Genomic DNA, 27,972 nt, shown 5'->3' on the forward strand with positions numbered 1-27,972 from the left:
ATTCGACGAAGTATTGAAATCCTCAGATCAAGTTCGAAAATGGGTGGTATCGGTTCAACCATCTGGTAGTAGTTCTCAGAAGAAGCCTTTTCTGCTCTTTGTTAACACGATAACTGGAGCAAAGTTCAACCGATTTTCAAAAACTTTTTTTTATTTGATTAAGTGTTGAAATCCTCAGGTCTAGTTCGAAAATGGGTGGTATCGGTTCAAACATTTGGTAGTAGTTCTCAGAAAAAGTCTTTTATATTGGTCTAACGATGTAGCTGCTGTTGCTAAACGAATTTTTTGATCTATTTCAATAAGTCTTTCTTGATATTTTATTTTGTCTTGTTAACAAAAGCGAATAAACCACAAAAAATTAACGAGTGTGAAGTTTGCGGTCAGAGCGAAGCGACGGCCGCAATTCACACGAGTTTAATTTTTATTGAAGGCATTCATCATTTTATAGACAGTAACGGTCTAATATGAGCATAAAACCAGGCCAGTAACGAAAATGAAGTTGTGAATCAAAAATTAGTATCGTTTTATAACGTCTCAAGACTTTACAAAGATTTTCAGTAAAACAAAACAGAATTAAATTATTAATGAGAGATTTAGACAGTCAAGGGATCTGACCCACCCAACAGGTGGGACCTAGTTTTTATTGGAACATGATCTGATCAGTGATCAGGACATAGTCCTCTACCATAAACAGCAATAACATTTTGGGTACATCACCTTTCAACTAAATGAAAATCTAGATTCTGTATTTTCTGCCTTTTTGTTGCAACAAATCGCTAAAACATAGAATCTAGATTGTCATTTGTTAGACGTTTGCGGTAATAACAACTCACAAATCAGTAAACATATTGCATTTCACTTTTCAGCGAGTGTAATTTCAGTAAATGAAATGCCCAATGAGAAGTCCTGGTTTGGAAAACTATTTTCGCTTTGCTATTGAGGACGGAATGACAAACACAGCTGACTTAAAAGAAAAAGTTCTTTAAAAATGTTTAGTGAAAGGGCGGCAAGAATGGCAACCGTTCCCGCGAATGCAGTTGCATAATTTTTGTTCTCACAATCTTTACTTTAAATCTGAAAATTACACAAAAATTGCAACTATAGAGTGTTTGGATTAATGAATAGCAACAGGTAAGTCTTAAGAATTTCTGGATCCTTGGCAGACTATGTAGGGAAAACAAGTAAATAAAATTGATTTTTTTTAAAAAGAAGCAATTTATTTATTTTATAATTTGACCTAATTTACACATCTTTGTTTAGGTTTAAATTTCTAAAAATTATCTTTGATTTGTGCAGGACAAAATTTTCATTAAAAATTAATTTTTATAATCCAAATGGTATGGCGGTGCGATGTAATTCGTGATTTTTGTTTTTGTTTCTAATAACTCACTTTCTCTCTCTCTCTCCCTCTTTCAAAAACTCCTTTTAGTCCTGAACATAAAATTTCTTCAGTGAAGTATTATGTTTCTGTTTGTTTCACTTTATTGTTTTCAGAAAACATTGGAAAATTGTGTCAGCGCAAATTAAACAACGCCACACAATAATATTATTAATAAAAAAAAAATAAAAAAAATCAAATGAAATCAATAACAATTGGATTGTTTAAACAAAAGCTCTTATATTCTTCTTTATCTAACAGTCATAGATAAAAGTTTCCATTCATATGCTTAATGTGTACACCTTAGTTTAAATCATTCGAGTTTTAAAACTTAATTGAGATCATTTTACGGGACAAATTTATACATACTAAGCGGGAGAGCCATGTAAAATCATAATAAATGTTCGTCGAACGATCTTAACACTTATTTAAAGTCTCAATTCAATTATATGTCACGATGTGAATCTGGTGTATTGTTGCTGTTGTTGTGGGCGTACGGTGTATGAGCATGGGAATGGTCCGGGCAGCTCTCGAATCGACTGAAAGCAAAAAATGAAAATAGTTGGTCAAACGCAAAATTCGAACACAGGATCAAATAATGTGATAGTTGAATGTATGCCTGATCATCGGGAGTGGGAGAAATATTTGGTGAGAAATGTTCATTTCATTAAACCGGTCGAGGTCTATCAAATATTTGTTGGATAAGTCGATGATTTTCAACTAAAATTTTATGCAAAAAAGACCAACCCTCAATGCAAAACCTTTCAAAAATTCGCGCTAATCTCTTCTCTTTGATACGCTAGTACAATGAATTTATACCTAGATCGACATTGGTCCGGATGATGATATTAAATTGCCAAATAAAAAGTCAAGCGATGATGTAACATCATTCAATTAATATCAATTTTCAGTGAAGTGTAGCGAACCGTTCTATTTCGCTTAAAAAAATTGCGGAAGTTAAAACGAATTGTCAAAAAAAAAAGGTTTCATCGAAAGGTAGTCTGAGAAATTGATGACTTTCGATTCGATTAATTAGCAGCGTTTGATATTCAACAATATTTTGTATTTGTGCATCTAAAGAGGCAAGTTAATTTGTAAAAACAATATTCGAACGTCAATATAGTTAAAACAAATGACTTCAGTTGAATCAAAGCAATACAAAATAGCAAGGGTTGTGTATGTGCGTAACATTTGGATTGTACCAAGGCTAGATTTATTAATACATCTCCGCCAATTTCAATTTTATTGTTTCATGATTTAAACTGTCCCAAGTGTGGTTATGGGCAGTGCCTGTTTTCGTGAAAGTTATTGCTTAAAAATGTCCAAAATTCTTAAATTTAAGAAATTTCGAGAGTTTTAAAGAATTTAAATTGTTAAAATTGTTTAAAATTCTAAAAAAAAAGTCCTGAAATGGGTGTGTCTACTAGTAAGCTTCCATATTAGGCAGTGCTTTTCTGAATATAATGTCGAGCTAAGCTTCACTGAGTTTTATGACCTTTGATTTCAATGGAGAGTGGGAAGGAACGATAAAGGTCTTAGGTTTTTACTAAAAACTTTTTACTTTAGCTCTTAACTGTGGAGGCTTAACTATTACTTACAAATGGTATAAGTGATTGTGACCGGATCGTGCAATTTAATTAAGTTCAAATTTAGTTTGATAGAATAAGTCAAGTCATGCTTTAGGTATGAGAAACGGATATGGGTCAAAAATCCGAGAAAGAATATATCGGACCGTCATTAGACAGTTTGCGCAAATGACGTTTAATTTATAAGTCAACTTATAAGTTGCAAATTATAAGTAGCATCTTCACACAAGAAGTTCTGGGAGGTTACTAATAGTTTACAATTTATAAGCTGACTTATAACTTCTACGTCATTTACACAAACTTTCTATTACTGCACGAACCGCACGAACCCTTATCAACAATCAATGATCAAATTGTAAAAAAAAAATATTTTTCCAGAATGGCACCGACTTTGGGTTATTGGAATATAAGAGGAGTAAGGGCAATTCATTTAATCATCAGCGGTTTCAATCTTTATAATAATTTGATGATTTTTTAGATTGGAAACGTTATCAAATTCCTGATGCAATACTTGGACATTGAGTACAAAGACAAAATTTACAATGTCACCGAAGAGAATGAATGGTTTGACGAAAAATTTAATCTTGGACTTGATTTCCCAAATGTGAGATTTGATTTTTCGCTATGTGTGTCCTTCCCTTTTAATTATTGCGATTAAACCATTTTACTTGCAGCTTCCATACTACGTAGACGGTGATTTAAAGCTCACTGAATCGAAAGTCATTGTAAAATACATTGTTCGTCACAAAGATCCCGAAGCTAGACTTTATCCCGACTCATTGGCTTTGCAATTGAAAGCGGATATCGTAGAGAATGTTGCTTTTACCGTTCTCTATGGACTGCTGTTTACTTGCTGGAGAGATACGGTAGTACAATTGGAACTTTAAAAAAAAACTAGAAATAGTTTTGAGTATTTTCTTATAAAACAGGAAGAAGTTCGCGCAGGAAATATCAAAAATCATGAAAACATGATCAAACAACTTTCCGATTATTTGGGAACGAATAACTGGATTTTGGGTGAAAAGGTAAAAGTTCCACGCTAAGAAATTCCAGAATAATTCGATTATTTGTTGATGTAGCTGTCGTTCGTCGACTTTTGGATCTACGAGGCGTTGTATGCTCAAAATCAATTTAATCCGACAGTACTGGATGTGTACAGCAATTTGAAAAATTTGATGAAAAACTTTGAAGCACTGCCAGCTATCGCAAGATATATGAACTCCACCGACTATATTAAGACGCCGTGCAATTCTCCGAATGCAAACCGGCCAATTGCTTAGAATGTAGAGGAATGACCGTAATGCCATAAGTATTTTATCAAATCTGTTTTATATGCTCTAACCATGATAAATTGAAGAATATTAAAGGAAATTCGAAGGAATTCGAAGTTTGTTTAAAAATATTGTTGTACTAGTCGAATTACTCTCGAGGTTTCCTAACAATCATGTGGCTTTAAATCATAAGAAGACATTGTCTCTTGAGGAGTCTTAGGAATGACAATTTTCGAGAAGTCTAAAGTCTCGGCCAGTTTCTGTAGAAAAGTCTTAGCACCTGAATAAGTTGAAGCTTTCGGAAACTCCGAGATGTTCCTGCGATCTGGAAGAAGAAACGGGCATACATTTAATATGTAATTGCCTCAAATTTCTTCAAGTGACACGCAGGATGCTGGGAGACCATGAGGAGGTTCCTTAAGAAATTGGTGTAATAGCACCTGACATAATAGACAGGTTACTAGCGACAACAGTAAGGCAATGATGATTTACGTAATGACCGGGAAGGAAACAAAGGATCAACAGATTTGTGTTTCGTAATCTTTATTCGTCCCTACCTGATAAATCTAACATTTGTGAGTCGTGTTATCTTCATGGAAATTTTATTGATGGAACCTCGACGGAATTCTTCTGGGATATGGTTAATAATACAGGAAGATTACACAGTCGGATAGGAGCACTCTAACACATTATCCACCACTACTATAAATAATTTAAACAAAGGGGAGGTGGACCTCAGTATGCAGAATGTCAATTGGGCATAAAGCGTTCATTTTATGTAAAAGATCATCTAATATTCCATTGAGCTTTTGGTAAGTGTGGTCTCACCTGAATTAATTAACTGACGTAGTAGACGTGAGAGCTTTTTGAAACCCGAACTTAAATTATCGATGGAGTTTCAAAAGTGTTGTCAGCGGTCTCTGCTAAAATTTTGAATCAATCCAAGAATTGACATCAGAATTGACGAAACTTTTAAAACTTTAGATTTACCAAGAAATTTTCACTCGATTCTGACAGACATTTTCGCAGTTTATCGGCTGACAAGAATCTGCGTCAGTTCGGAAACTCTCACGTCTGCTTCGTAATTTTTGAATTAACAACTAAGTAGTTAATTGAACCATGATGTTAAAAAGTGTGAAACATTTATGACATTCATGACAATGTTAAATAATTTGGAAAAAATTTCATTGACACCACACCTACCATCCATAAATACGTGGCTCCACAGTATAACACACAAATCCAATGTAGAACTTACTCGGAAACTCCATGGGCAAATATCATCACCAGACCTGGTTCAACCATTACATCTTCAGCCATGTGACCGTTGTCGCAGCTCAAAACTAGTACAGCCTGTTTACCTGTTGGACAATTGAGCACAAAACGAGATTAATCACTCCGACCATTCACTACAAGATTATTGTTCGTTATACCAGGAATGCGTCGACAAACATAATTATCATAAATGCGCCGATTGTCCTGACGTGTTTCCAATGAACTCAAACCGCGGGGCCATCGACGTTCATGACAATTTTCCATCAAATCGTCCAAAATATGTGGCGGACATCCGGATTCGGAGAGGGCTCGCTTTATCATCATCTAAACATGTAAGTGGAAGTGATTTTGTGGACAATCGTTATTGGCAGATTTAACGATCGACATACCTGTAAAGCATCATCTGGAGTGGATATCATACCTCCCCATCTAGTGACTCTAGCCCGTGCCAATGAACTACTCCATCGGACAACTTCATCACGTTCCATTTGATCAGCAATGGCTCGCATCGCTGGATTCGAGCCACGCATGGCTCGCATAAAATCTTTGAACAGTTGCAACTCGCGTTTCAGCTCATTTATTGTCAAGGTCTGGTCGCTGATTTTGTTTTTGACATCGCTTAATTTCTGTTGCTGTGTATGGATCAACGCACGCAATTCGCGCACGCAATTGTGCTCTTTGTATTCATCCTTTGGAATCACGAAACCGCAACCCTTTTCACATGGCAGCGGTCTTTTTGGATTGTGCTCGCATTCATCTAAATGATTCGCTAGTGCGTCTAGTTTTAAGACTAGCGTACAGCCGTACATCTCGTTATCACAGGCTATGCTTAGTCTGAAAAAAATGCAACGAAAGGTTACTATTGACGTGCTGCAACATTGTATTTTCTGTGATAGTAACAGATTAGAAAACCAAAATTTATCGATAACTTCAGTGAATGCGAAATATCCCATTTAACCTCATCGAAACAGCGACAAATATGATCTATGTTTTCTTCTATAATTTGCATGTTGAATAGGTCGACCTAAGGTCAACCCGGGCAATTAAAGAATGTTTTCTTCCTGGTAGCCAAGTCAAAATTTCCCGCTATAACCACACACGTAAAACTGATCATACACTTTTCGGCGAAGGCTCAATATCCCGGTAACCAAAAATTGTACGGAAAAATCTCCTGGCTTCCAGGATTTCCATTACTGAGTCAATTACAGTTTAACCACAACCGTCAGATTTCAGATTAGATTAGATAGTTTCAACAAACTTAACTTGAAGTAAATCTTATTTCATTCACAAGGTATTACAAGTCACCTGAAATTTTCATACAAATAGGTCAAAAATACTTTTTCTTGAGATATAGTCTGAGATATAGCAAAAGACTAGCAACTGTTTGCAAAGAGTTCAATGCCAAAAAAAGAGTCGAATATAATCTTCGATCAAATCAGCGCACTTCAAGCAAAAGTGCTTCGAATGACAGCTCCAAATAGGACACTATTTTGTACGAAAACATTTTCGAAACTTTTACATCGGCTATCGGTACCATTGAATATTCTTATCGGTACTCAGGAATCCAAACCCAAAACTCAAAAACTTAAAATATTAATTAAAAACAGTCAATGGAAGTGGAACAGATAAGAGTTTTTAGAGTCATATCGCCAAGACTTCAGGCGATTGGGGAACAAGCGGTCTCCGATTTTAATGAGTGATAGCTCGTTGGATTCGTCTTTCAATTCTAGGAAACACGTATCTTTCACTTTTTCTTAAAAAAAATATTTTCTGTCAAAAGCTCTCGAAAGTAAAGACATGTCATAGGGTGCCAAAAACAGTTTTTCGGCAATAACCCAAGAAAAAATTATTTTAAATTGTTGTAATGTTGAACGTATGTCGGCCTCGGAAAGACCTGCAGGTAGAGTATACGCACTGCTTGGTGCGAGTACATCCACGAGAGTTATGACTAAAAATATAGTGAATGTTCGGAGAGTCCGGATTCTCTGCAGCTTCGTTGTTCCGACATATCGAAGCGTTTTTCTATTGATAAGGTAAAAGAATAGTAGACGATAAAAAATGACTGCCGTAGTACCGTTCCAGATGCTGTTCCAGCTAGAGAGCCCTCAGAACGAAGGAAAAAATCTGCATTTAGGTACCAACTTTTTTTCCAAGACATCTATGGGCTTGCAGCACAAAAGTACTGGGTTGTTTTATATGTGCAACGATAGTGGGTGAGGCCAGCTACAACACCCCATACTCAGTTCCGTGGAACAACGAAGCTGCAGAGAATCCGGACTCTCCGAACATTCACAATATTTTTAGTCATAACTCTCGTGGATGTACTCACACCAAGCCGTGCGTATACTCTACCTGTAGGTCTTTCCGAGGCCGACATTCGTACAACATTACAACCATTTAAAATAATTTTTTCTTGAGTTATTGCCGAAAAACTGTTTTCGGTACCCTCTGACATGTCTTTACTTTTGAGCTCTTTTCACAGAAAACAATTTTTTTAGAAAAAGTGAAAGATACGTGTTTCCGTAACGTAGGTCCGTACTAAGACCTAGAACTTAGAATGAAGGCATGAAGGCTGCGTTCTCACTCTTTGAATTTTAATTTCAACCGAAGTCAAAGAAGCAAAAAAATGCACAGAAACCACTTTATGTAATAAACTAGCCTCGATGAAACATATGTTCAGGTCATTAAGTTGATTAAATTTGCACTCTTGTATATTGCAACTCGTATAATGTTGTAACGTTGGTTGGTGAAATCTATTTTGAAGAAAATAAAGTCGTTAACAGCAATTGTGCTGCAGTGCTATTGATGTTTTAATTTTTCTTTCCACACAGCTGGAACCATCATCGTAAATGAATGGTAATTTAACGCATATAAAACAAATGTCAATCTTGGTCGTTGCCCCTACATTATGTTTATCGAGGTTGGTTAGAATACATTGCAGAATGTGTGGAAGAGTAACGATTAAAAAACAGCAACAAAAAAAAAACCGCGACCAATGATAAACCGATGAGAGGCTAGGTTATATAATGAAAACGGAAAAAAAAAGTTGAAACCTTGCTTGAAACAGATATTGTTTCGAGAGATCGTCAGTTTGCCGTTGTTACATGGGGGAAACTTTGAAATTCTACCAAAGGAGCACACATTTTCTAAAGTTTCGTCGAATTTAAAATTGTTACTGTTGTCGGTCGGCTACAATCGGCATATTTACTTAAAATTGCATACATGATATACCCAACATTAAGTGCAAGTCTCAATTACACTCACCTTGAAAGTAGATTCCTTAAAATTCTAGGTACGGCACGCAAATTTGCCTGTGTCATGGCATTTCGATCAACAGGACACGTTGGCTGTCGACTCAGCCACTCGGTGATACAAGCGCGACAAAACGCATGTTCACATACAATTGCCTGTGAATGCAAAAACTTTGATAAATCTAACAAGCAGTGTGACTGTTATACACACACACACACAGTTCAATCATTTTTTTCATCCTCGTTTTCCTCTATGATAATAATGAATCATTGGCGTCCGTAAATGTGTAATGACATACGGAGCAACCAGTGTCAACTGGTATAATAATAAGGAAGTTGATTAAAAAACAACGGTCATACCTGAACTGGTTCTTCTAAGACTCCCGAACAGATTGGACATATCAGTTCTTCGTCTACCTCCCCCTGGAATCGTGTTAATTCATAACCCATATTTTTCTGCCTTCAGTTCCTTTGACAAAATCGATCACATCAATTGATTATATCACAAATCACAGCAAATTTATACCGATTATTTTAGTTGCTGTTGTAACACCTAATTAAATGTATTTTTAATTCATCATAATGTCGTTTTTCGGACGATAGCACACCACACGTTTTGTAATGCTTATAAACTGAAAACTGTATGCAGCAGCCACACACAAAATTATACACACCGAAAACGCAGAAAGCGAGTTTAGTTTTGATTTAAGTACATTTTGTTGTTCAAATAGGTAGTTCGAATGAGAAAAAAAAGGCAGCTCAGCGATACATTTAATTCATTTCACTTTATGTGAAACGAATTACAACACACAACGTAACGCGAAAGAGCACAGACCGAGTTTAAACAATTGGACAAAAAACTGATTTGCCAAAATTTATGGCTGTTTTTTTTTCACTCGTCGAACAAAAACTTGAACGGGAAATGTAATGTCTCAAAACGAGTGCACTTTTGATTTGTCTTTTATTTTCTTAACAATTCGACTACCGAAATGTGTTATCCCCTTTCTTCATCAAAGGATTAACTGTTGCACAACTCATTAACGTAATTTCAGCATGATTTAATGTCTCTAAGCATTTTTTTAAAACAATTTTTTGTCTTTTAATCACGATACTATTGAACGAGTCAATGTTTTCTTGATGGTTTACTTTTACGGTCTGACATATCGACAAAGTAAACACTAAAAACCACTGTGCAAATGTGTGTGTGTGACGTTTCAAGGTGCAACATAGATGTCGCGGTTGACAGCGCGGCAAAATTTGAATTTTGAAATTTTCTGCATCGAAACATTTGTTATCTTTTTTGCAGAAAACTATTAATCAGATTTATTGTGCTATGGGTAATGTTAGCCTTATACTAACTTCTGACAATTAATTAGTGTTAGAGAAATATTCTCGAAATCCAGCCAAGAATTACATGAAAAATTTTCGATTAGAGATGAGTGGATATACCTAAGTATTTTGCCCACTCTTATAACAGAGGGCTGCCGTCTCAAACAACGATAAATAGATATGGTATGCTGTAGGGTAAGCTCACTCCATTGGAGCTTCATTCCTTCCGCACATCACATATAACTTGCTTTCTGAGATAGTTTTTAATAGATTCACCGGTGTTAATTTTCATATTTTTTTGTGTTACAATTTTTTTCAGTACTTCATTCTTGCGTTCTATTTTCTAGTGCTACAAATTCAGAATGCAGCAGTGAATTTGGTTCACAAAAAATAGAGCGCTGGCATTAGTAATTTTATGACGGAATCGACTAGAAATGTAATGGAATTATACAAAAATTTATTACATTTGAGCTTAAGTTTCCAAACAGCATTTCCCTATAAGAAAAGTCTGTTGGTCTGAAGAGGCGCCACAAATTTGTTCAGTACTTCATTCTTTGCGCTCTATTTCATGTGAAATAATTTGACATGTCATAGCAGTGAAGTTAGTTCACAAAAAATAAATCGCTGACATTAGTTTAAATATACTAGAAATGTAATAGAAATCGACGAAAATCTATTACATTTGAAGTTTAGTTTCTAAGATAAGACACGGGCCAAATTTAATCAATCAAAGAAAAAACCCCAACGGAACGACCAACATTTAACGGATCAATCATCGAAATGAAAGCAGAAGTGCTCCTAGACAACGATCAGTCAAAAACACTCAAAGAGTAAAAGTGACGCAAGTCCCTGTGCATACTTACAAAACAACTGATATTGCTGTAGGTGACGCATTCTGCGCTTGTACGCAAAAATTGTCAAAGCAAAAATTAGACCGAAAAAATTCTAGAAGAAAAATTTTACCTAAAAAAATTTGCGTCACAAAGTGGCAGATGATTCGGCTATTTTTCATTTATACATTCTTTCAGCACGTATTTTTCCCTATTTTAACAATTTTCTGGATTTGAATTGTAGAACTTCAATATTTGCTGTATATGGTTCCGCAGTCTACGACAAAAAAAAATGTAAAAATTTTTCTAGTAATAGTACTTGCGTCACGGGCGCTATGCTACGCGCGCCCATGATCGACCATAAACTGAATTTTGCTGCGCACATCGATGCCTGCCGCACAAAAACGATCAACCAAAGAAATTTACCCGCTGTTATGTACGAAATCCAGGTTGTCGACTCACAACAAAATAAGATACACAAATGCATTCAGTCTTCGAAAAAGATTTCCAACACTTGAGCTACTCGCCATGTCCAGCACTGATCCCATCAGCGAATTAATTTCTAGTTTCTAAACATGATTTGACGTTCTATATAATATGAGTATATCGCTAGATCGTGGTTGATCGTATGTTATTATAGCTTGCTGTTGTGTTTTCATTTTTTATTTATTTTTCTTGATTAGTTCTTGCTTTAAATGTTTTTTTTATTAATATTGTATAGTAAGGTAGCGGTTGACGTAAGAATAAATATATTACTATGCACTGGACACCACAGTTTTCTTATCGACGTGCTCTCTCTAGCACCGAAGCTCGAGAGTCGCGGGAAATATGAAAACAGATTAAGATTGACTCGTTAAGTATGTGTTTTTCTTATTTGTGTATTGGACGAGAAACTTGAATCTGTCAACAATATATAAATAAAAAAATATGAAAATACACTCGAAACTGGTGGCGATTCACTTCTCAAGTTCTATGGTGTTTTAATGGTCATCTTACCACATTTATTTATAACCTAAACAAATGTGCAATGACACTCCTCGAATGCAATTTTGCCATTTGAAACTCGTGATTCCCATATTTTCACATTTCTGATTCAATTAGGTTATATAGACACAGAATAAATGGAAAAATTTGGGCCGATTACAGCCGCATTTTTTCAGTGAAAGATCTTTTAGTCTCTTTCTTAGTCTTTTATTTAAAAAAAAAAAGTTTTCAAATAGTTGTAGTAATATTACAGGAACAAAACTAGTAATTTATATTTTCACTAATTAATTGTGTACGGTCAGTGTTTTTGTAATTAGGATTTTTGGAAAGTTTACAGTTTTTAAAAAAATCTGGTACTACCCCATACAACCCTATACGAAAAACTGAAAAAAAGGTTCCAACGGATGCGGCGAATTTGGTACCATTCCATCGGTAATTGTCCCGTCTACACGATAGACGTTTAAAATTGAAAAAATTCGGTACTCCACCTGTTAACTGCTTTAAAATCTGTCAAAGTAAGCAGTAACAACACTTACTTATTATATGTAAATCTAACATTTCCCGCGCCTCACAGGGACGTAAGTCAAATAAAAGGTCAGCATAATCAAAGTCGGCTCTTCCTTTTATATACAACTGATTTTCAAAACGAAAAAAAATAACCAAAATAAAATTGGTTATACTAAGAACATGGAGTCACATTGTACTCTCAACATATATTTTCATGCTTCGGGGCTGAGAGTGAGTATATTAAAAAATATTATACGTAATATCTTCCTTTTGCGTGAAAAGTGTTAGAAAGTTTCGCTTGCAGCCCAAACGAAATGAGATTGCGCAAAATAAATCGTGCAAGCCAGATAATTAAATAACTATTTGCGTTGATCGTCGGCGTGAGACGACATCATCGTTGCAGTTCTATCTCATTTACGCGCTCTTGTATCAATTCTGTTGGCATTCAAGTCATTCTAATAACTTTCGATCAAAGTAGTGTACATATATAGCGAGATAAGAGTTGAACGAAAATCACAAATTTTGTCGACTCCGCGGAATATGTAGTAAATAAAAGTTGGTAACAATTTATTCGTATATTTTTATCGATTTTATTTACTGAGATTTCTATCATTCTAAATGATCTTTTGAGATAATGATGGGATGCGTGCTTGTTTCGGATGAAGTGAGTGAAGAAGGAAAAACGTCAGACAATAGAAAGATCTGAATAATAGAAGTTTCACAAGGCACGCGGCCAGATTTTTTTCACATCTAAACTGTGAATTTATGCAGCATTAAAGTGGAAACTTGAATGCTGTCGATGAGCAGAACATAATATTTTTACAGCACGGTCTGTAGTCTGTATAATGCATGCATATTATTTATAATAGATTCTGATGTCAATATCGAATCCATTTTTATATAGATCTCTTCCAAGTGCAGTTGCAAAGTGCAGTTTACTATACTGTCAAACGTCATCCACAGTGCCATAACCTCAACGCTTTTCCATACATTTTGTCATCAACATTGTTTGGTTATGTTGTGTGTGGATGACGATTGACATTTCGATGTTTCACTTGACCTTCCAACTATTCAGTGATGTGTAAACGAAAACTGTTACAGCTACTTGTTTAAACAAAAATGCAGTAGTAATTCCTCTGACAAAACTTGCTACTTGGAAGGTGAAAGATGTTCTAGCAACAGTGTAAAACATGGTTCCACTTCTTGTTGAGTCGATGAAATTACAGTTTTTTTTACGAATAGTTGAATTTAAAAAATTCTTCATTTTTTTAGGTAAGCAATGTATGGCAAAGACGAGAGCCTAGAAATTGAATCGACAATGGAAAAATCGGAATGTCAACAAAAGGTAAGTTTGCTGGTCCATGTAAACCGCTTGTCATTTTAAAATTTATTTTTTCTTACAGGATAATTCGATCACCGAGTACTTCGATTTGACGAAGGACTCGAAATCGCCAACGAAAAAGATGCGTCTCGAAAATGAAGAAACTTATGGTCGTCGGAATCAACGTTCTTCAAGTCAATCAAAGCATGAAAGCCGCATTGGAAAGAAGTTTCGCAAACGTTTGCAGAGTGTAATCAGTAGCGTTAAGTGGACTGAATTCAAAGAAAAGAAAAAGTATTCAAGACGTTCGTCGAGCGATAAGTCGGAAGATGACGATCGTGACTACCGTCGAAGACGCAGAAGCAAAAAAAGTTCATCAGGTAAATACTACCGAAGTCGAAGTCGCAGTCGAAGCCCATCCAGACGGGATATGGACCGTGAATATTACCGCAGAAGAAGTGAAAGACGTGAATCAGTTGAGAGATATCGCCGAAGTCATTCTGATGAAGAAAGAGATGATCATACTGAACAACCCAGCGCATCCAGACAAAGAAGAATGGACAGTAGACGTAGTTGCTCCTACCATAGAGATGTCAAATATTCCAGACAATCGAAGACTCACAAATATTCGAATGAACAAGTCGTTAAAACCGAGCTCTTGGAGAGATTCGAAGACAGCAATGAAAATGATTCACACTGGTGCACGGAGCCAGAGTCTGTGCCAGAAAGTCGTGTCGCTGCATCAGTTTTCGACCAGCTCAGAAAGAAAATTCAGTCAACTTTGCAGCGCTCGTCGCATCGGAACAAAAGTGTGACACATGCCGGTCGAGATTCGACCAGTCACCATAACGTGCAGGAATGGCAAGACAGTTTTGATTTAGACGGTGAACCTTCAAATGAGTCATCGAATTTACGACAAATTGATGACAAAACCGAAGTTCAACGAGAGAACGTAACTGACAATCTGCAAGTCCTGGAAAATGATTCGAACAAACTGGCGATGGACGTACAAAGACAAAAAATTAAATTTACTTTCACTAAATCATTGAAGACCGATACGCAAGTGAGCAGCGTTTTCAATGAAGCCTCAAACGATAATTTGACGGATGCTCGATCGAAACTGAGTAATTTATTACGGTCAGCATTGAACGACAGAGACGATCAAAATGATTGTAATGAGGCCGTTAGTGAAACACCACCTGTCCAGGAACATTCGGCAATCGATGAAGACTCGATTGATCAGGAGATTATCCAAAAAATAGTTTCGCAAACACAAGTCCATACATCATCATCGTACGAATTATCCGTAGACGTTCCGGTCGGCTTTGATTCGGTTGCAGCAGTCAATTTGTTGGAGAACGAACTATCGTCAGAGTCTCATCGGTATAGTGCAACGACGCACGTAAACAGCAGCGCCACGCAACTGGTACGCAACAATCAATATTCACCGAGAGACGCTCAACCGTTCACTGGAACACCAATTGTTTATACCACCACCACGCAGGGAGTAGGCTCCAATTATTCGAGTTTACTGACGACTCGTTTCAATTTGCCAGTTCCTTCAACGAAATTCTTGCCAGTGGTTCCATTCCGAAACGCAGCACTTCACCGTGAAAACCCTTTTGAGCACAACCCGTTCAAGACTGAATTTGATAGCAACGATTGGACATCTCATTGTCCGTCGATGTATCGTGTTGAAACGAAGAACTCGCCCATGACTTATGGTGAACATAAAAATCGGCTAGCGTCGAGAGAATTATTGGGGAACTACAAAATTCCGAAAAAAACGACGAAAGTAAATTGTTCTACGGCACCTGTATCCAAGATGTCAGTCGTGGGTCACTTAGATAACTATGACCTGCCGATGTCTGCTCAACGGAACGAAAAATTGAATACTCAAGTCAAGATACAGGATAAGAAACCAACTGCGAAAAATACCGCATCACACCCGGCTACTAATGCGTCAAACAAAGAAAATACGAGAAAAGTATCGGCGAACTTCAAAATTCCGAAAACGAATCGGTCGTCAGCAAATGCATCCAACAAGTCAGTCGTTGAACCCATCAAAGTCATCGAAAAGAATAATAAAAACCGTGCTAAACACAACACACCATTCATGAAATCGCAGTCACATGGAACTAAAGAACCTATGCTGAATGCCATCAAAAATGGTTCCGATAATATCGACAATAATATGCGACCTATATCAATATCATCCAGCTCGTCAGTCGACGAATCGTCTTCCCATGGAACTCCAGAAACGATCGAAAATGACGACTGGGATAACTATCGCCGACCGATATCACCACCGTTGAACGTTGATGCAAATATTCTAGCTGCTAAGAACTCAACTGAGATCGGTTCTGCAACGGATCGGGCTACTAATGTGTCTAAACAAGATAATGCGATGGAATCTTTGAAGGGCTGGATGCAAACCAATGAATTTGCAACATTAGTTGACCTAATGCAACAGTTGGCTCAGCATAAGAACCTCGAGAAATTAAAGGATGCTCTTGCGAACAAAAATGACTGCCCCAGAAACGTACAGCATGGAGAAGGTTCGAGCACCGCTTCGTTGGCCGTCACAACCACTGTTGGATCGAATGGAAATACTAGCAACCGGAATGGGAGTGAGTATCTTTTATTTGCAATATTTCCGCTTCTCGTCTTCTTTTTTGTCATTTTTTTTGTCATTCGAGGCATATCATGCTCGTCGAATGTAGACGAACTTTGTTTATACAAAACTTATATGCGACAAATATGTGACCGCTCCGAGTCTATCGCTTTCAATATTTATCAACAAATGTATCCATCTGTTACAGGTATTCCTAAATTCAAAAACATTGACACAACCTGGCACAGTCTGCGAAAAGTTTTGGAGTGTCAAGAGTGTGACAAACCAGTTGGCAATTCTTTAGTGAGCCATTACGTCAATCTGCATCCAAATTGTGAGATAATAACCAGTCGCCTTGCTCCGGAAGCGGCGGAAAGTTTACGATCAGGCGTCTACGATTCGAACATTGTCGTTTCGAAACCAGAAAACTCATCCTCTTACCACTACAAACAATTTTGTTACTTTTGCAACGTTTACCGTTGTTACCATAAATTGTTTTGGATCAATCATATGGCGCGTCACACGGGTTACTACAGTTTGAAATGCAACCATTGCTCAAGAAAGTTTGCCTGCGGACCTCTAAAGACAAAGTGTGTCGAGAAGAGAAATTACGAGGCCATTCCACAGCCTCAATTCAAAAAACGTCATCTGTTGGCATACGTGTGTCACCTCTGCAATTTTGTTCGATTTCACCAGCACGAAATCGAAATGCACTTGACTAACGAGCATGGTGAAATGAAAGACTCGAAAAAGTTCAAAGAAGTGACGTTCCTGAGCTTTCCGGATGCAGAAGGAAAGTATGAAAGAAAAAAGCCGACCAAAAAGTATGCGAAAAGAAAGCCCAAGCCTGTGGACGAATTTTTAGCAAATTTAACTGATGTGGACGATGCGACTGATTTGAAGGATGAAATTGATTCGGAGAATGAAATCGATTCCTTTAGTGAGGATTCCGAAGGTGAAGATGACAGTGACTGGTCCAAGTTGGGTATTCGGGATGATGAAGGAGAGGACAGTTTTTTAGAAACTAGTTCGGACAGTGACTTTGTATGATCAAACTTTTCTTTTCACTGATTTTATTTCTAAAGATCATTATATTTGTTCGTTGAGAACGAAGACTACTAAGACGTAGATTGTCTACTCTGAATAATAAAATTCCTTTTTTCCTTCTTTTTTTCTCAATTTGACCTCCAGCATTTAAGTGTAACTTTAAAATCAATAAAGAACACTTTGTTACCATGTATAAAGCGAATGTTTTCTTTTAATTCGATGATGTAGGCCATTACTCTCCCATTTTAGACATTAGACCAGTTTCCTATTTAATTGGGGTTAGCTTTCAGAAGATGAGTGCAGGGCGGCATGTGATTTTTCTTCAGAAAATAGTGAACAAGTGATCAAATTTTCCGAAAATAGTTGGTATTCTCACTATCGATTGATTTATAAAAAGTGACCGAATAGTGAACAAAAACCAGCTCTAAAACGTGAATTTCAAGCACACACTTTTGCTTTCTACTAAGAAAGAGTAAAGTACACTTTAGCGCTTGTTAGCAGCAGGCGGGAGGTTTAAAAATCTTGAAAAAGAAGCACGAAATTCGATTATGATTTATTGGTTACTTTATTGAGACAAAGCCTTTTTCTTTATCACAAAGTGTGATTGGGAGATCAGAAAATAATAATAAACTTAGTTTTGACGATTTGACTAAGAACTTATTGTTATCTGATTACTTGTATTTGTCCCTTAAACTGACATGACTCACAAAATGCAACTTTATTTTTACAAACGTCTATTTAGAGCAAATATATCTACGAGACGATGAGTTATCAAAATAACTCCATAATACTTAAAACTCAACGGCACATGTTTAAACAGACACTTTTATTAAATCGATAATATCTGAATGTACCATAAAGGACAGTAAAGGAAGGTGATCAAAAATTTAGAATTGTTTATGGGAAAAATAAAATATCGAAGTTATTTCTCGCTTACCTCATCAAACTGAAAGATTGCTAAAAACAACAGTGACTAGTCCTTTAAAATTGTTTACCTTCGCTTGATTCAAATAGTACATTACTTACCAATGGAACAAATGCTGGAAATGGCACTGCTTGTGCGGATTTTGGCGATCGAATCGTAGCCGAGGTTGGTAAACACACAAGAATTGCCATTTACACCATTTATTCCATTGCCAACTTGGCAATGCCAAGTAAGGTATTTTACTCAAAAACTTGATTTAAAATTTAAATATAATTTTACCTCACGTTCCTTTTTTGAACATGATTCCTCGATAGATTAGGTTTTTCAATTGTTATACGTACATCGGTTTTCCACATTTAGTTTAGTTATCCGTAGATACACTTTTTTAGTCGAAGCCGAGGCCGAAGCTTGTGCGGGTAAAAGCAAAATAAAATCTGGTTTTTGACAGTTGAAATTCAATTGTCAAAAACTAGACTCGATCATTTTATTTTGCTTTAATTTTATTCCGAAAACGTACGAGTAGAGCCGTAGCTGGCACAGCAGAACATAGCTCATTTGAGAGGTATTTCAATTCATTATGAAGTAATAGAAGCATTGGAAGCAGAAACTAAGTTTTGTATTGTCAAGGTCCAAAAATAGGACGAACCTTTGAGCATTTTTAAGGATAAAAAAATCCCTCCCAAAAGCTGATTCCTCTATTTTGAATGTGTTTTTTGTTAAATACAATTGAATTTATGTCAAAAAATCGCATCAGCTGGAGGTTTTCCAGGAGATTATTTTCTCCATTCATGTATTTTTGAACCTTGTCAACACAAAAACTTAAAATGTTTTAAATTTCTGCTTCTTAAGGCCAGGTTATGCGTCCTGACATATGTGCGATATATCGGACCATAACCTGGCCTTAATATATTTTTGTTTGAATGTCGTATGGGGATGGGGACATCTAGATTGCGTTCACAATAAAACCTTTGCAGAAGCATCTGTAGGATACTGGTCGTCTTACCAGTCCCAGAATACAGCTACCTTAGGCTACTTTCTGTTCGACTAAAAAAAATTCTCAGCGAATTTTATTTTCACATGGGATAAGTGGGCTACCGTAAACTACTCTACGACTAAAAAATAGAAAAACTGAGTTGCCCTAATACGTAGGAAAATCGGAAAATTTTCATATAAGGTAACTGACTGAAAGTTGACCTAATTTGACAAATCTCAAACACATTGAATCGTGAGTTGTCCTATCTATACAAAAGTCATAGGACATATCACGGTTTATTGAATGTTGAGTTGACCGATAATTTTTTCTTCATACAAATTTACACGGAAAACTTAAGATCACTTTTCCACTAGGTCAACTTTCAGTCAGTTACCTTACTACGTACATCTTTGCGCCGCAGGCAAATTTTGTGTTGTCTTTTTGTAATAAATATTTAGTTGGAACAAGAAATTGTTCCGATTTTCAATACTTTTTCCGAAAGAGTTAGAAATAGTTAGAAAAGTAAAAAAAACAAAAAAAAAAGTAAGTCACTATCGCTTCTTTTAAAAAAAATTCAGAATTAGTGAGAAAAGTAAGTCACATGCCGCCTTGTGAGTGATTTAATTAACGAATCGTTATGCGGCTCTTCCAAAGCATAGTCGTGGAAGAGTATTTGCAAGGAGGTCAGAGAAAAATATTGAGCTCCAAATAGTAAAGCATTATGGACATCTTAAAAGTTAACTGATCAATCGTCTCGGTAAAAATTCAATCAAGACGACGCAGAACCTCGGCCGCATTATCTTAGTAAGTAAATTGGAAAATTTACTCGCAACAGTCGTTTCCTGGAAGAACTTCAACTATAGAACTGGATGCAGGAAACAAGATGGTACGATTTTAATGCATCAGCAAGAACATTTATTCAATCTAACAATTTCGGTTCCATCTACTTTGTAGTCAAACTACCAACGTCATCGATACCCAACTTTCTCGGTGTTAACCGTTTGATGTCTCTGCTCAGTTTTTGTTTTCGTCTCAATTTCGGATGTTTTACTTCTTCTGCACCGTCGCTTTGAACACTTTGAAATTGTTCCCACGGGTGCTCTTCAACTATTTTAACTGCTTCATCCAGCTTTACGTTCAAGCCCATAAAATCTTTCCATTGCTTGAGTTTTAATCTAAAATTTTTGAAATCAGCTTCGAATTCGGCTCTTCTTGTTGGATTGTCAGTTGGCCTTTTCAGTATGTTGTAGCAGTGATAGTTGAATTTATCGATATGCTCCAGAAACTGTTTGTTCGGCTTCAATCGTTCATTTTTGGTTATCTTCATAATTTCGATTATGTACGGAAAATCGCGCCTATAACAACCTTGTTTCAGCATCGCTCCAAGAATTTGGATGTTCATTCTGTATACAATGAAATCAATGATGTTATCAACTCTACCTGTACCTTGTTCCAAGATTTACAAATTTACCTTACTCCTTTGATGTCCATTTCGGTGAGGAGATCCCTTGCTTCTTGAACATTCCGGCAGCCCAAAGCTAATACACCATATGTTACAATATCCGGTTCCAGTCCAGCTATTCGGATCATGTCCAACACACTCTTTGCTCCATCATAATCCATTCGCATGCTCCTCTTTTTGATGAGAATGTTGAAGAAGTCAACATCGCATTTGATCTTTTGCTTACGAATTGTTTCGATGAGTTGATGTTCAGCCGTATTCGTTGATGGAATGATGTCCAGCAGTGCGGTAAATGTTTTCACATCCGGATGAACTTTAAGTTTTTCCATTTCATTCAGAATACCTTTTGCTCCACCTAATAGCAGCAAACGATCTTCTGGCTTTTTTACTTCATTCAACACAACCAAACTGCCTAAATGCGGGAAACGTGTAACCAAGTTGGGCGCTTGGTCAACTGAGTCGACAGTTTCATTTAGTTCGGTTGTCTGTCGTGTTTGGTCAGAATCTGATTTCGATTCGATGAGTAACTGTTGACCGTCGTTGATTTTCAATTGCTTGTCGCTGTCCACTTTACTTCCGAGTAAAATATTCGAAATGACCTGTTGCATCGTCTCAATATCGCCAATAGAGCAATCACGAACACATCTCAGCATCAAATTGAATGAATACATATCCGGCAGTAAGCGGCGCTGATACATTTTATGCCACACTATCAACGCATGACGAAACCCGTAATCGACGTCTGAAATGCAGGCTTGCAACAAGAAGTTAAACGTTTCCACTTGAATTTCCAAATCCTTCGATTTCATTTCGTCTACCAACAGAAATGCCGTTGTTATATCTTCGCACCGTCCGAATGCTTTTATCATGGCATTGTAGTTCGATGCGTTCGGTTCGTAGCCCTTCTCCAGCATAATCTCACGCAAACGTCTAGCTTTGTTCAGACCATCCTGAGGCCAAGGACACGTTGCACATGCATTGAACAGAGACGTATATGTGCCGCCAGTCACCTTTAAGCCTCTCTGCTTCATCTTTGTAAACAAATTGAATGCCTTCTTGGAATAGCCTACGCGCGCACATCCACCAATCAATAAATTGAAAATGTAATTCTCCGGCTTTACTCGATCTTCCTTAATCATTCGAATCTCTAGTACGTCGATTGCCTCCTTTATACGTTTGTTGGACAAATGATCCTTGATCATGTCGGCATACTGTTTCGTGCTCAGTCGCTTTTTTTTACTGACTGGATTCTCAATGAACTCATCCTCGGCAATATCACCGGCATCAACTGATTCTTTAAAATAAACATCGTCACGACTGCTACCAAAGGTATCCGGATCATTTAACAACTTTAAGTACGACTGTTCGTCGCCATCATCGTCTGTTACTGATCTCGATGTCTTTTTATCGGTTGGAGTTTTGAGTTCAGTTTTTTTCGTAGCCTGCGGTCTGGATAGCGAAAATTTTGCAATATTTTGCTGGAGTAAAATCGGATGAACTAAGGTGTTGGTGTGTGCATTAGGTACATTCAGCAAACAATTCGGTAATGGATGCAATTTCAGTCGACGAAAGTTATTGTAGAACAATCGCGGAAACATTTTTAGGAAGTAGTTTTCGAACACATCGGCGTTTTTAAAATGTTTACCAGAATTTAACCTCTTTTGACTCTTTTGACAGGAAATGTCACGAAAATAGTGATACCATGCTGCGATGAGTGGCTGCGAGTGACATTTTATTCCAGAGATGTGATACACATTAGACTTGTAACTTCTCTGTAAATTTATCAATTTGATTCGTTTCAAAGAGGAAACCCGAAGGCCCTTTTAGGGAAATGCTGGAAGAAAAGTCAAAATTTCGAAATCAGTGTGATGGGAATTCTGACTTCGATCTTTCGAAAAAATTTTCCGATTATTAATAGAGACGATAGGACTTTATATACTGTCGATATCTCTACCCTCCATGGATGGTTGAGCAAAAGAAAATTGAAAAAGAAGAAGAATACTGAATAAACATCAACATTGCATTTTAACCCTGTGTTTATATCCACTATGGGCTCTTACCCAGGCAATTATGTTTCGTTCTTTATGTAAATTCTAAAATTGTGTTCGACTGTCCTGTATCACACGAATTTTCCCAACGTTCCAGCATGCAAGAGCAGAGTAAGTCTAAGAAGATAAGATGCTTTAATGGCATCAAATCAAATTTGGTTGACATACGGCGGGAAACATTGAACCTAAAACTTCATCCACGAATTTGTAGAACTTCTAAAGAGGAAACGTCGTGCTAAAGAAGACAATGATTTGAATCAACTGGCCATTGCGTGTCACAATCTCGGTGAATACTATAACGAGCAATTGGATTACGAGAATGCGTTGAAAAACTTCGAGGAGGCTGCAACCCTTCACAAATCTAATGGCTCATCGAATGTAGACCTTGGCAAGTCACATCGAATGATTGGAGAAATGTACATGCTCTTGGGGGATTTCGATAAGTCACTGCAACATGAACAAATCTATCTGGGTAATGTAGTAATCATGCCGACGCATTCGATCGCGATCTTATCAACTAAATTGATCTTTCAGAATGTTCAAAGTCTGCACAGAATGCAATCGAAGAACAACGTGCATATGCTACAATTGGAAGGGTACATCTGCTACATGGACAAAGTCTTACTGGTGTCGAAGAGAGCACACCACAACTGAAAAAAGCCGAGAAGGCATTTTTGAAAAGCCTCCTTGTGTGCAAAGGGTAAATTTTCCTAGTTAACGCTCCTGATTGTTTTGTCACACACACACAAAAATTGCTTTGCCTCAGGCTACGTGGACTGTCTAAAATGGAAATCGTTGACATGGAAGCTCGTCTCTATCTGAATCTTAGTGTCGTTAAGGAAAGCCTGGAAGATTTCGATGATTCGATTCAATTCATGGAAAAGGCGCTGACACTCTGCCGCAAAAACGAACTATTTGAACTCTTGCATCAATGCTATGTCACAGCGGCCTTATTCTACCACTTGAGACAAAATGAAAACACAAAGGCCTTAAGGTGAGCATCTTGGCTTCGGTGGTACGCAATCAATGTTGGAACCAAAATCTTATTTTCGATTTCTTTCGACAGGCTGTTGAACTTGGCTTTGGATGTAGCCGAACGGTTGCCAGAAAAGGTGCTGAAGATGTGCGAAACGCTGACTGCAAAATCGGATATTTTCATCAAAACCGGTGATTTTCAGAGCGCGAAACAGGTCCTTCATAAAGCGTACAAATTGAGGAGTACCAATAAGGATGACCGTGAGACAGTAGAGAAGCGGTTGAGAGTTGGTAGGGAAATGGTTTTTATTCTTTTAAAAAATTGGCCAAAAACTTTCTCATCTGCTTACAGTTGCAGCATTATGTTACACTGAGGATGCACTTTTGGCTCTCGATTCCGAAGATTACTTAACGAAAAAAAATCTGTACGAGAAAATGGGTGATGGAGCTTGTGCTCTACAGAACTATGAAAAGGCCATCGATTACTACCTAAAAATGATGGAAATGGCTGAATCTGGTCACTTAGACAGGAAGGAACTCATTCCCGTTTACGTTTCGCTGTACCAAACGTACACCGATCTGAAACAATACGATGAGGCTTTGGTTTATCTGAAAAAAGAGAAAGAATTGAACAAAGACGATCCTAAGGAAACCACTGCGACACTAATTCAAATCGCTGACCTCTACGACCTGTCCGGTAGAGGATTTTGGGAAGTTGAAAATGTTTACCAGGAAGCACGAACTGAAGCACAAAAACTGAACGATCTGAAATTGGAGAAAAAAATTGGTTTGAAACAGATTGCACTTCGGAAGAAGCACAAAATGACGACACTCGCGGATATTCTCATCGACGAGTTGAAGATGAGCGGAATCGATGTTAACATAGATGCAGACGAAGGTGGTAGTGACACGGAAGAGAGCCAAGGCAGTGACTTTGAAAAAAATACACCGGACATTGGAGAAGATATCTGTTTGAGCGACATATCCGGGTCAGATTGTGATGATGAAACGGCAAATACGAGCAGTTCACGTACACGCAAGAAACGTGGTCAATCATTTGCTGTTAAACGAAACGAGAAAGGAGAAACGCAACTGCATCAGGCATGTATATCTGGCAATATGCAGCAAGTTGGCCGTTTAATTGATCAAGGCCATCCCGTGAATATTCGTGACCATGCCGGATGGACACCTTTGCACGAGGCTTCAAATCACGGACATCACGAAATTGTGAAGGTGCTTCTTGAACGTGGTGCTGCTATTAACGACAAAGGAGGTAAAAGCTGCGATGGCATTACAGCATTACATGATGCTTGCGTGAATGGGTGCTTAGAAGTGGTAGAAGTGTTGTTGGATCATGGAGCTCAACCAACGCTTCGTACAGATTTTAATGACACGGCGTTGGATTGTTTGGAGAAATGGAAGAAAACTGCAACATTGGACACAGCCGAACAAATATTTTACGATGTAATCAAAGAACGAATTGTGAAAATGTTGAACACGGCTGGATGTGTTGATGTGCATTTAACATCTCCCATTAACGCTTCTCGCGTAACAAGTACAGGAAGTTCACTCAATCGAACGATTTGTAACAGAAAGAACAGTAGGATCGGAACGCTTCGGAACTCTGCGTTTGTGGACAGTGACTCAGAAGACGATAATGAATGTGTGACCGTAGCGGAAACGGTCGACGAAATAATGAACAAAGAATTTCCATCAACGGACATAGATGGGCCTAACGAATATCGTACAGCGATCGAAAACGTGCGTAAGGTCAGCAGACTTTCATTGCCGTCGCCAGCAAAGTCTGTCGAGTCAAAAAGGAAAACTGGTCTTTTGACTACGGACGAAGTTGGTGAAAGTTGGCTCGAAGAAGACGTACAAACGAAAAAGAAGCGAAAATTGTCTTTCATAACACGCACCTTTTCGCACAGTGATGTGAACAGATTGAGTCCAGCGAAAACATTGTCAAAAACTAAACTCAATCACAGCGACACCGATCGAAGTAAGGAAAATATTGCGGTGAATTTGTGGGACAATGAAACCGTCGACCCATACGCCATATTCGATGATGATTCGCACGATGCATTCGACATTTTGATGAGTAATGCTGCCACGTCATCTTCATCGAACCGCAAACGTCGCGTTTCATCGAGTGACTCTAGAAATCGGAGCAACATCACGGGCAGGCAACCGACATTGTTGAGCACTGGTTTCACTAAGACCACTCAATCGACAGGTTGTTTTCTTGATAAATCAGTTAGTTACAGTCCGGTGACAGCATCTCCAGCAAAGAAGTCATCGCCAGTCGCAACCAAAATGGCCTCAATCAAAGTTAAAGTTGAGGATCACAGCTTAAACGTCCCAGTTAGCAATATCGAAGATTTAACAGTTGGATGGTTAGGTTTGTATGCTTCAGATAATTGCACTTGGATTGTCTTAAGACCTTGATTTTTCTCGCTTGCTTTCATTTAGCCGAAGAAGCAGCTCGTCGATATTACAAGTAAGATTTTTCGTCTATTTCCTTTCGTTGGTTTTGTGTGCTCAATTATTTATACCCGCAGTTTGAAGGGATTAAGACCGATACTACGATTGATGACAGAAGATGGAGCTATTTTCGAAAACGATGATCCCATCAGTGTCACTTTCGGCGAAGTTATCTCGTCAACAGTTCTCGATTGGAAGCTACCGCACATATCAAAGCGATACATAGAGGTGTGTCAGCAATTGAAAACCGGTAAATTTCGTTTCTCTGTATCACATTACAGCCTTGAGACAAGCCTTTTAAGCACAGTGGGTGTTCGTTCCATTTTCAGAGCCGCTTGAATCCGTTCAATCAACACTCGAACTTATACAAGCCACACAAGAACTCAAAATCACTGATCAGTCCCTGGACAAACTTTCCAGTGAGCCCATATTCAAATCGCTTCAGCATCAGTCAAATCTTGAATCCATTGACTTGTCAAACAACTTTTTGGAGGACGAAGTTCTGAAACTTTTCGCGACGATTCTACCGACACTGACGAGGCTGAAGAACTTAAACTTATCAGGGAACTACATAACACGTGAGGGAATCACGAATCTTGCATCCATTCCAGCCGGCCAATTTCCCGATCTTGAATCGCTGGACCTGAGCTTCAATCCACTGACAAACCACAGTATTCCTTCGCTAAACGTTCTACTAGCAAAAACTAGAAATCTGAAAAAACTGTCGCTATGTGCTACGGACATAACAGATCTACCCGATCCACCGAACGAATCATTCAAATATTCCCAGATCACAGACATGGACATCAGTTTCAATCACATCGATCTAGCCAATTTCAATCGACTGCTGAAGAAGCTAAATTCATGTCGTATGGTGTCACTGAATTTAGCGTTTAGCTGTGCAGATCGAGGAGTTATGGAATCAATTGTTGCTTTTTTGAATGCTGGAACGTGTGAAAAGTTACGTGATCTTGATCTGTCGGGACTAGACCTAGAGGACGGTGACATATGGCTGTTATTACAAGCTCTCGAACGAACAAAAAATTTAAACGTCCTGAGGCTAATGGAAAATCGACGTCTCACTTACATGACGTTAAAACTATTGATGGAGCGCTTGGCCGCAAAGCGATTGGAGTTGGACGGCTGTTGGAAATTGTATTCGAAAATTGGTGACAATATTTACGTCAGCGGACAATGTACGATTGCGCACATCCGGATGACCGTTGATCCAGTGACGAGGGCGAATGATTTAGAATGGATTAACGAAATATGGAGGCGGATGTTCGGCGACGTGGCCAACGTTAAAGTTCGTCAGAATTGTGTCACGCTCACAGTGAGCGAAAGGTGAAGAATTTGTAATGTAATCGAACAAATTAGAAAACAATAAATTTATGCAAAACCGTTTGACCTGCCGTTTCTACATCCAGTAAACCTTTACTTTCACCTTAATCCTACAGTTTTCATTTCATGGAAATTTTACTGCTAGGAGGAGAATAGAACCCTGTCTCCACAATTCAAAATTCGAAAATAAGCCTCGAATTAATACGGGTAAGCGTATCTTTGTTAACTTGTGAAAAGTTTTTCCTGCTACAAAATCTTTCACTTCATTTGTTTTCTCAATTTATGCGTCAAGAAGACACAAAATTTAGCCAAGATTCGCAAATAAAATTCAAATAAATAAATAAAATTCACACACACACACACAAACACAC

The 27,972-nt window shown here is 37.7% G+C and overlaps 5 protein-coding genes across 9 annotated transcripts; 3 read left to right on the top strand and 2 right to left on the bottom strand.

The window, feature by feature from the left end:
• Positions 1-1,369: 1,369 nt before the first annotated feature.
• On the bottom strand, positions 1,370-9,915 carry LOC119079891 (E3 ubiquitin-protein ligase NRDP1). Of its 5 annotated transcripts, none has more exons than XM_037187980.1 (7): positions 9,747-9,915; positions 9,122-9,314; positions 8,775-8,917; positions 5,900-6,344; positions 5,669-5,834; positions 5,494-5,596; positions 1,370-1,917 (listed from the first exon to the last, which is right to left on the bottom strand). In XM_037187980.1, exons 2-7 carry the CDS (start codon positions 9,209-9,211, stop codon positions 1,824-1,826), a joined length of 1,041 nt encoding a protein of 346 aa, XP_037043875.1. In that variant the 5' UTR covers positions 9,212-9,314; positions 9,747-9,915; the 3' UTR covers positions 1,370-1,823. The 5 variants fall into 5 exon arrangements, 4 of the variants coding, with proteins under 4 accessions (XP_037043875.1, XP_037043873.1, XP_037043874.1 ...); XM_037187978.1 differs by having other exon boundaries at positions 9,122-9,400; XM_037187979.1 differs by having other exon boundaries at positions 9,735-9,915.
• Positions 2,178-4,347, top strand: LOC119079893 (glutathione S-transferase Mu 1-like). Its single transcript, XM_037187981.1, has 6 exons — positions 2,178-2,374; positions 3,343-3,379; positions 3,443-3,568; positions 3,639-3,830; positions 3,894-3,989; positions 4,044-4,347. Exons 2-6 carry the CDS (start codon positions 3,344-3,346, stop codon positions 4,242-4,244), a joined length of 651 nt encoding a protein of 216 aa, XP_037043876.1. The 5' UTR covers positions 2,178-2,374; position 3,343; the 3' UTR covers positions 4,245-4,347.
• A 2,898-nt stretch (positions 9,916-12,813) lies between the features above and the next one.
• Positions 12,814-17,582, top strand: LOC119079894. The gene is made up of 4 exons (XM_037187982.1): positions 12,814-12,966; positions 13,684-13,756; positions 13,815-16,362; positions 16,555-17,582. Exons 2-4 carry the CDS (start codon positions 13,691-13,693, stop codon positions 17,394-17,396), a joined length of 3,456 nt encoding a protein of 1,151 aa, XP_037043877.1. The 5' UTR covers positions 12,814-12,966; positions 13,684-13,690; the 3' UTR covers positions 17,397-17,582.
• Positions 17,583-20,178: 2,596 nt separating this feature from the next.
• LOC119079895 (pentatricopeptide repeat-containing protein 1, mitochondrial-like) lies at positions 20,179-22,436 on the bottom strand. Its single transcript, XM_037187983.1, has 2 exons — positions 20,763-22,436; positions 20,179-20,694 (listed from the first exon to the last, which is right to left on the bottom strand). Exons 1-2 carry the CDS (start codon positions 22,349-22,351, stop codon positions 20,235-20,237), a joined length of 2,049 nt encoding a protein of 682 aa, XP_037043878.1. The 5' UTR covers positions 22,352-22,436; the 3' UTR covers positions 20,179-20,234.
• A 308-nt stretch (positions 22,437-22,744) lies between these two features.
• Positions 22,745-27,664, top strand: LOC119079896 (tonsoku-like protein). The gene is made up of 9 exons (XM_037187985.1): positions 22,745-22,912; positions 23,013-23,273; positions 23,336-23,501; positions 23,568-23,795; positions 23,868-24,067; positions 24,129-26,177; positions 26,249-26,276; positions 26,338-26,510; positions 26,590-27,664. The coding sequence occupies exons 1-9, from the start codon at positions 22,900-22,902 to the stop codon at positions 27,606-27,608; spliced, it is 4,137 nt and encodes a 1,378-aa protein (XP_037043880.1). The 5' UTR covers positions 22,745-22,899; the 3' UTR covers positions 27,609-27,664.
• The last annotated feature ends 308 nt before the right edge of the window (positions 27,665-27,972 follow it).

This window comes from Bradysia coprophila, unplaced genomic scaffold (assembly GCF_014529535.1).
Source record: "Bradysia coprophila strain Holo2 unplaced genomic scaffold, BU_Bcop_v1 contig_350, whole genome shotgun sequence".
NCBI classification, from domain to species: domain Eukaryota; kingdom Metazoa; phylum Arthropoda; class Insecta; order Diptera; family Sciaridae; genus Bradysia; species Bradysia coprophila.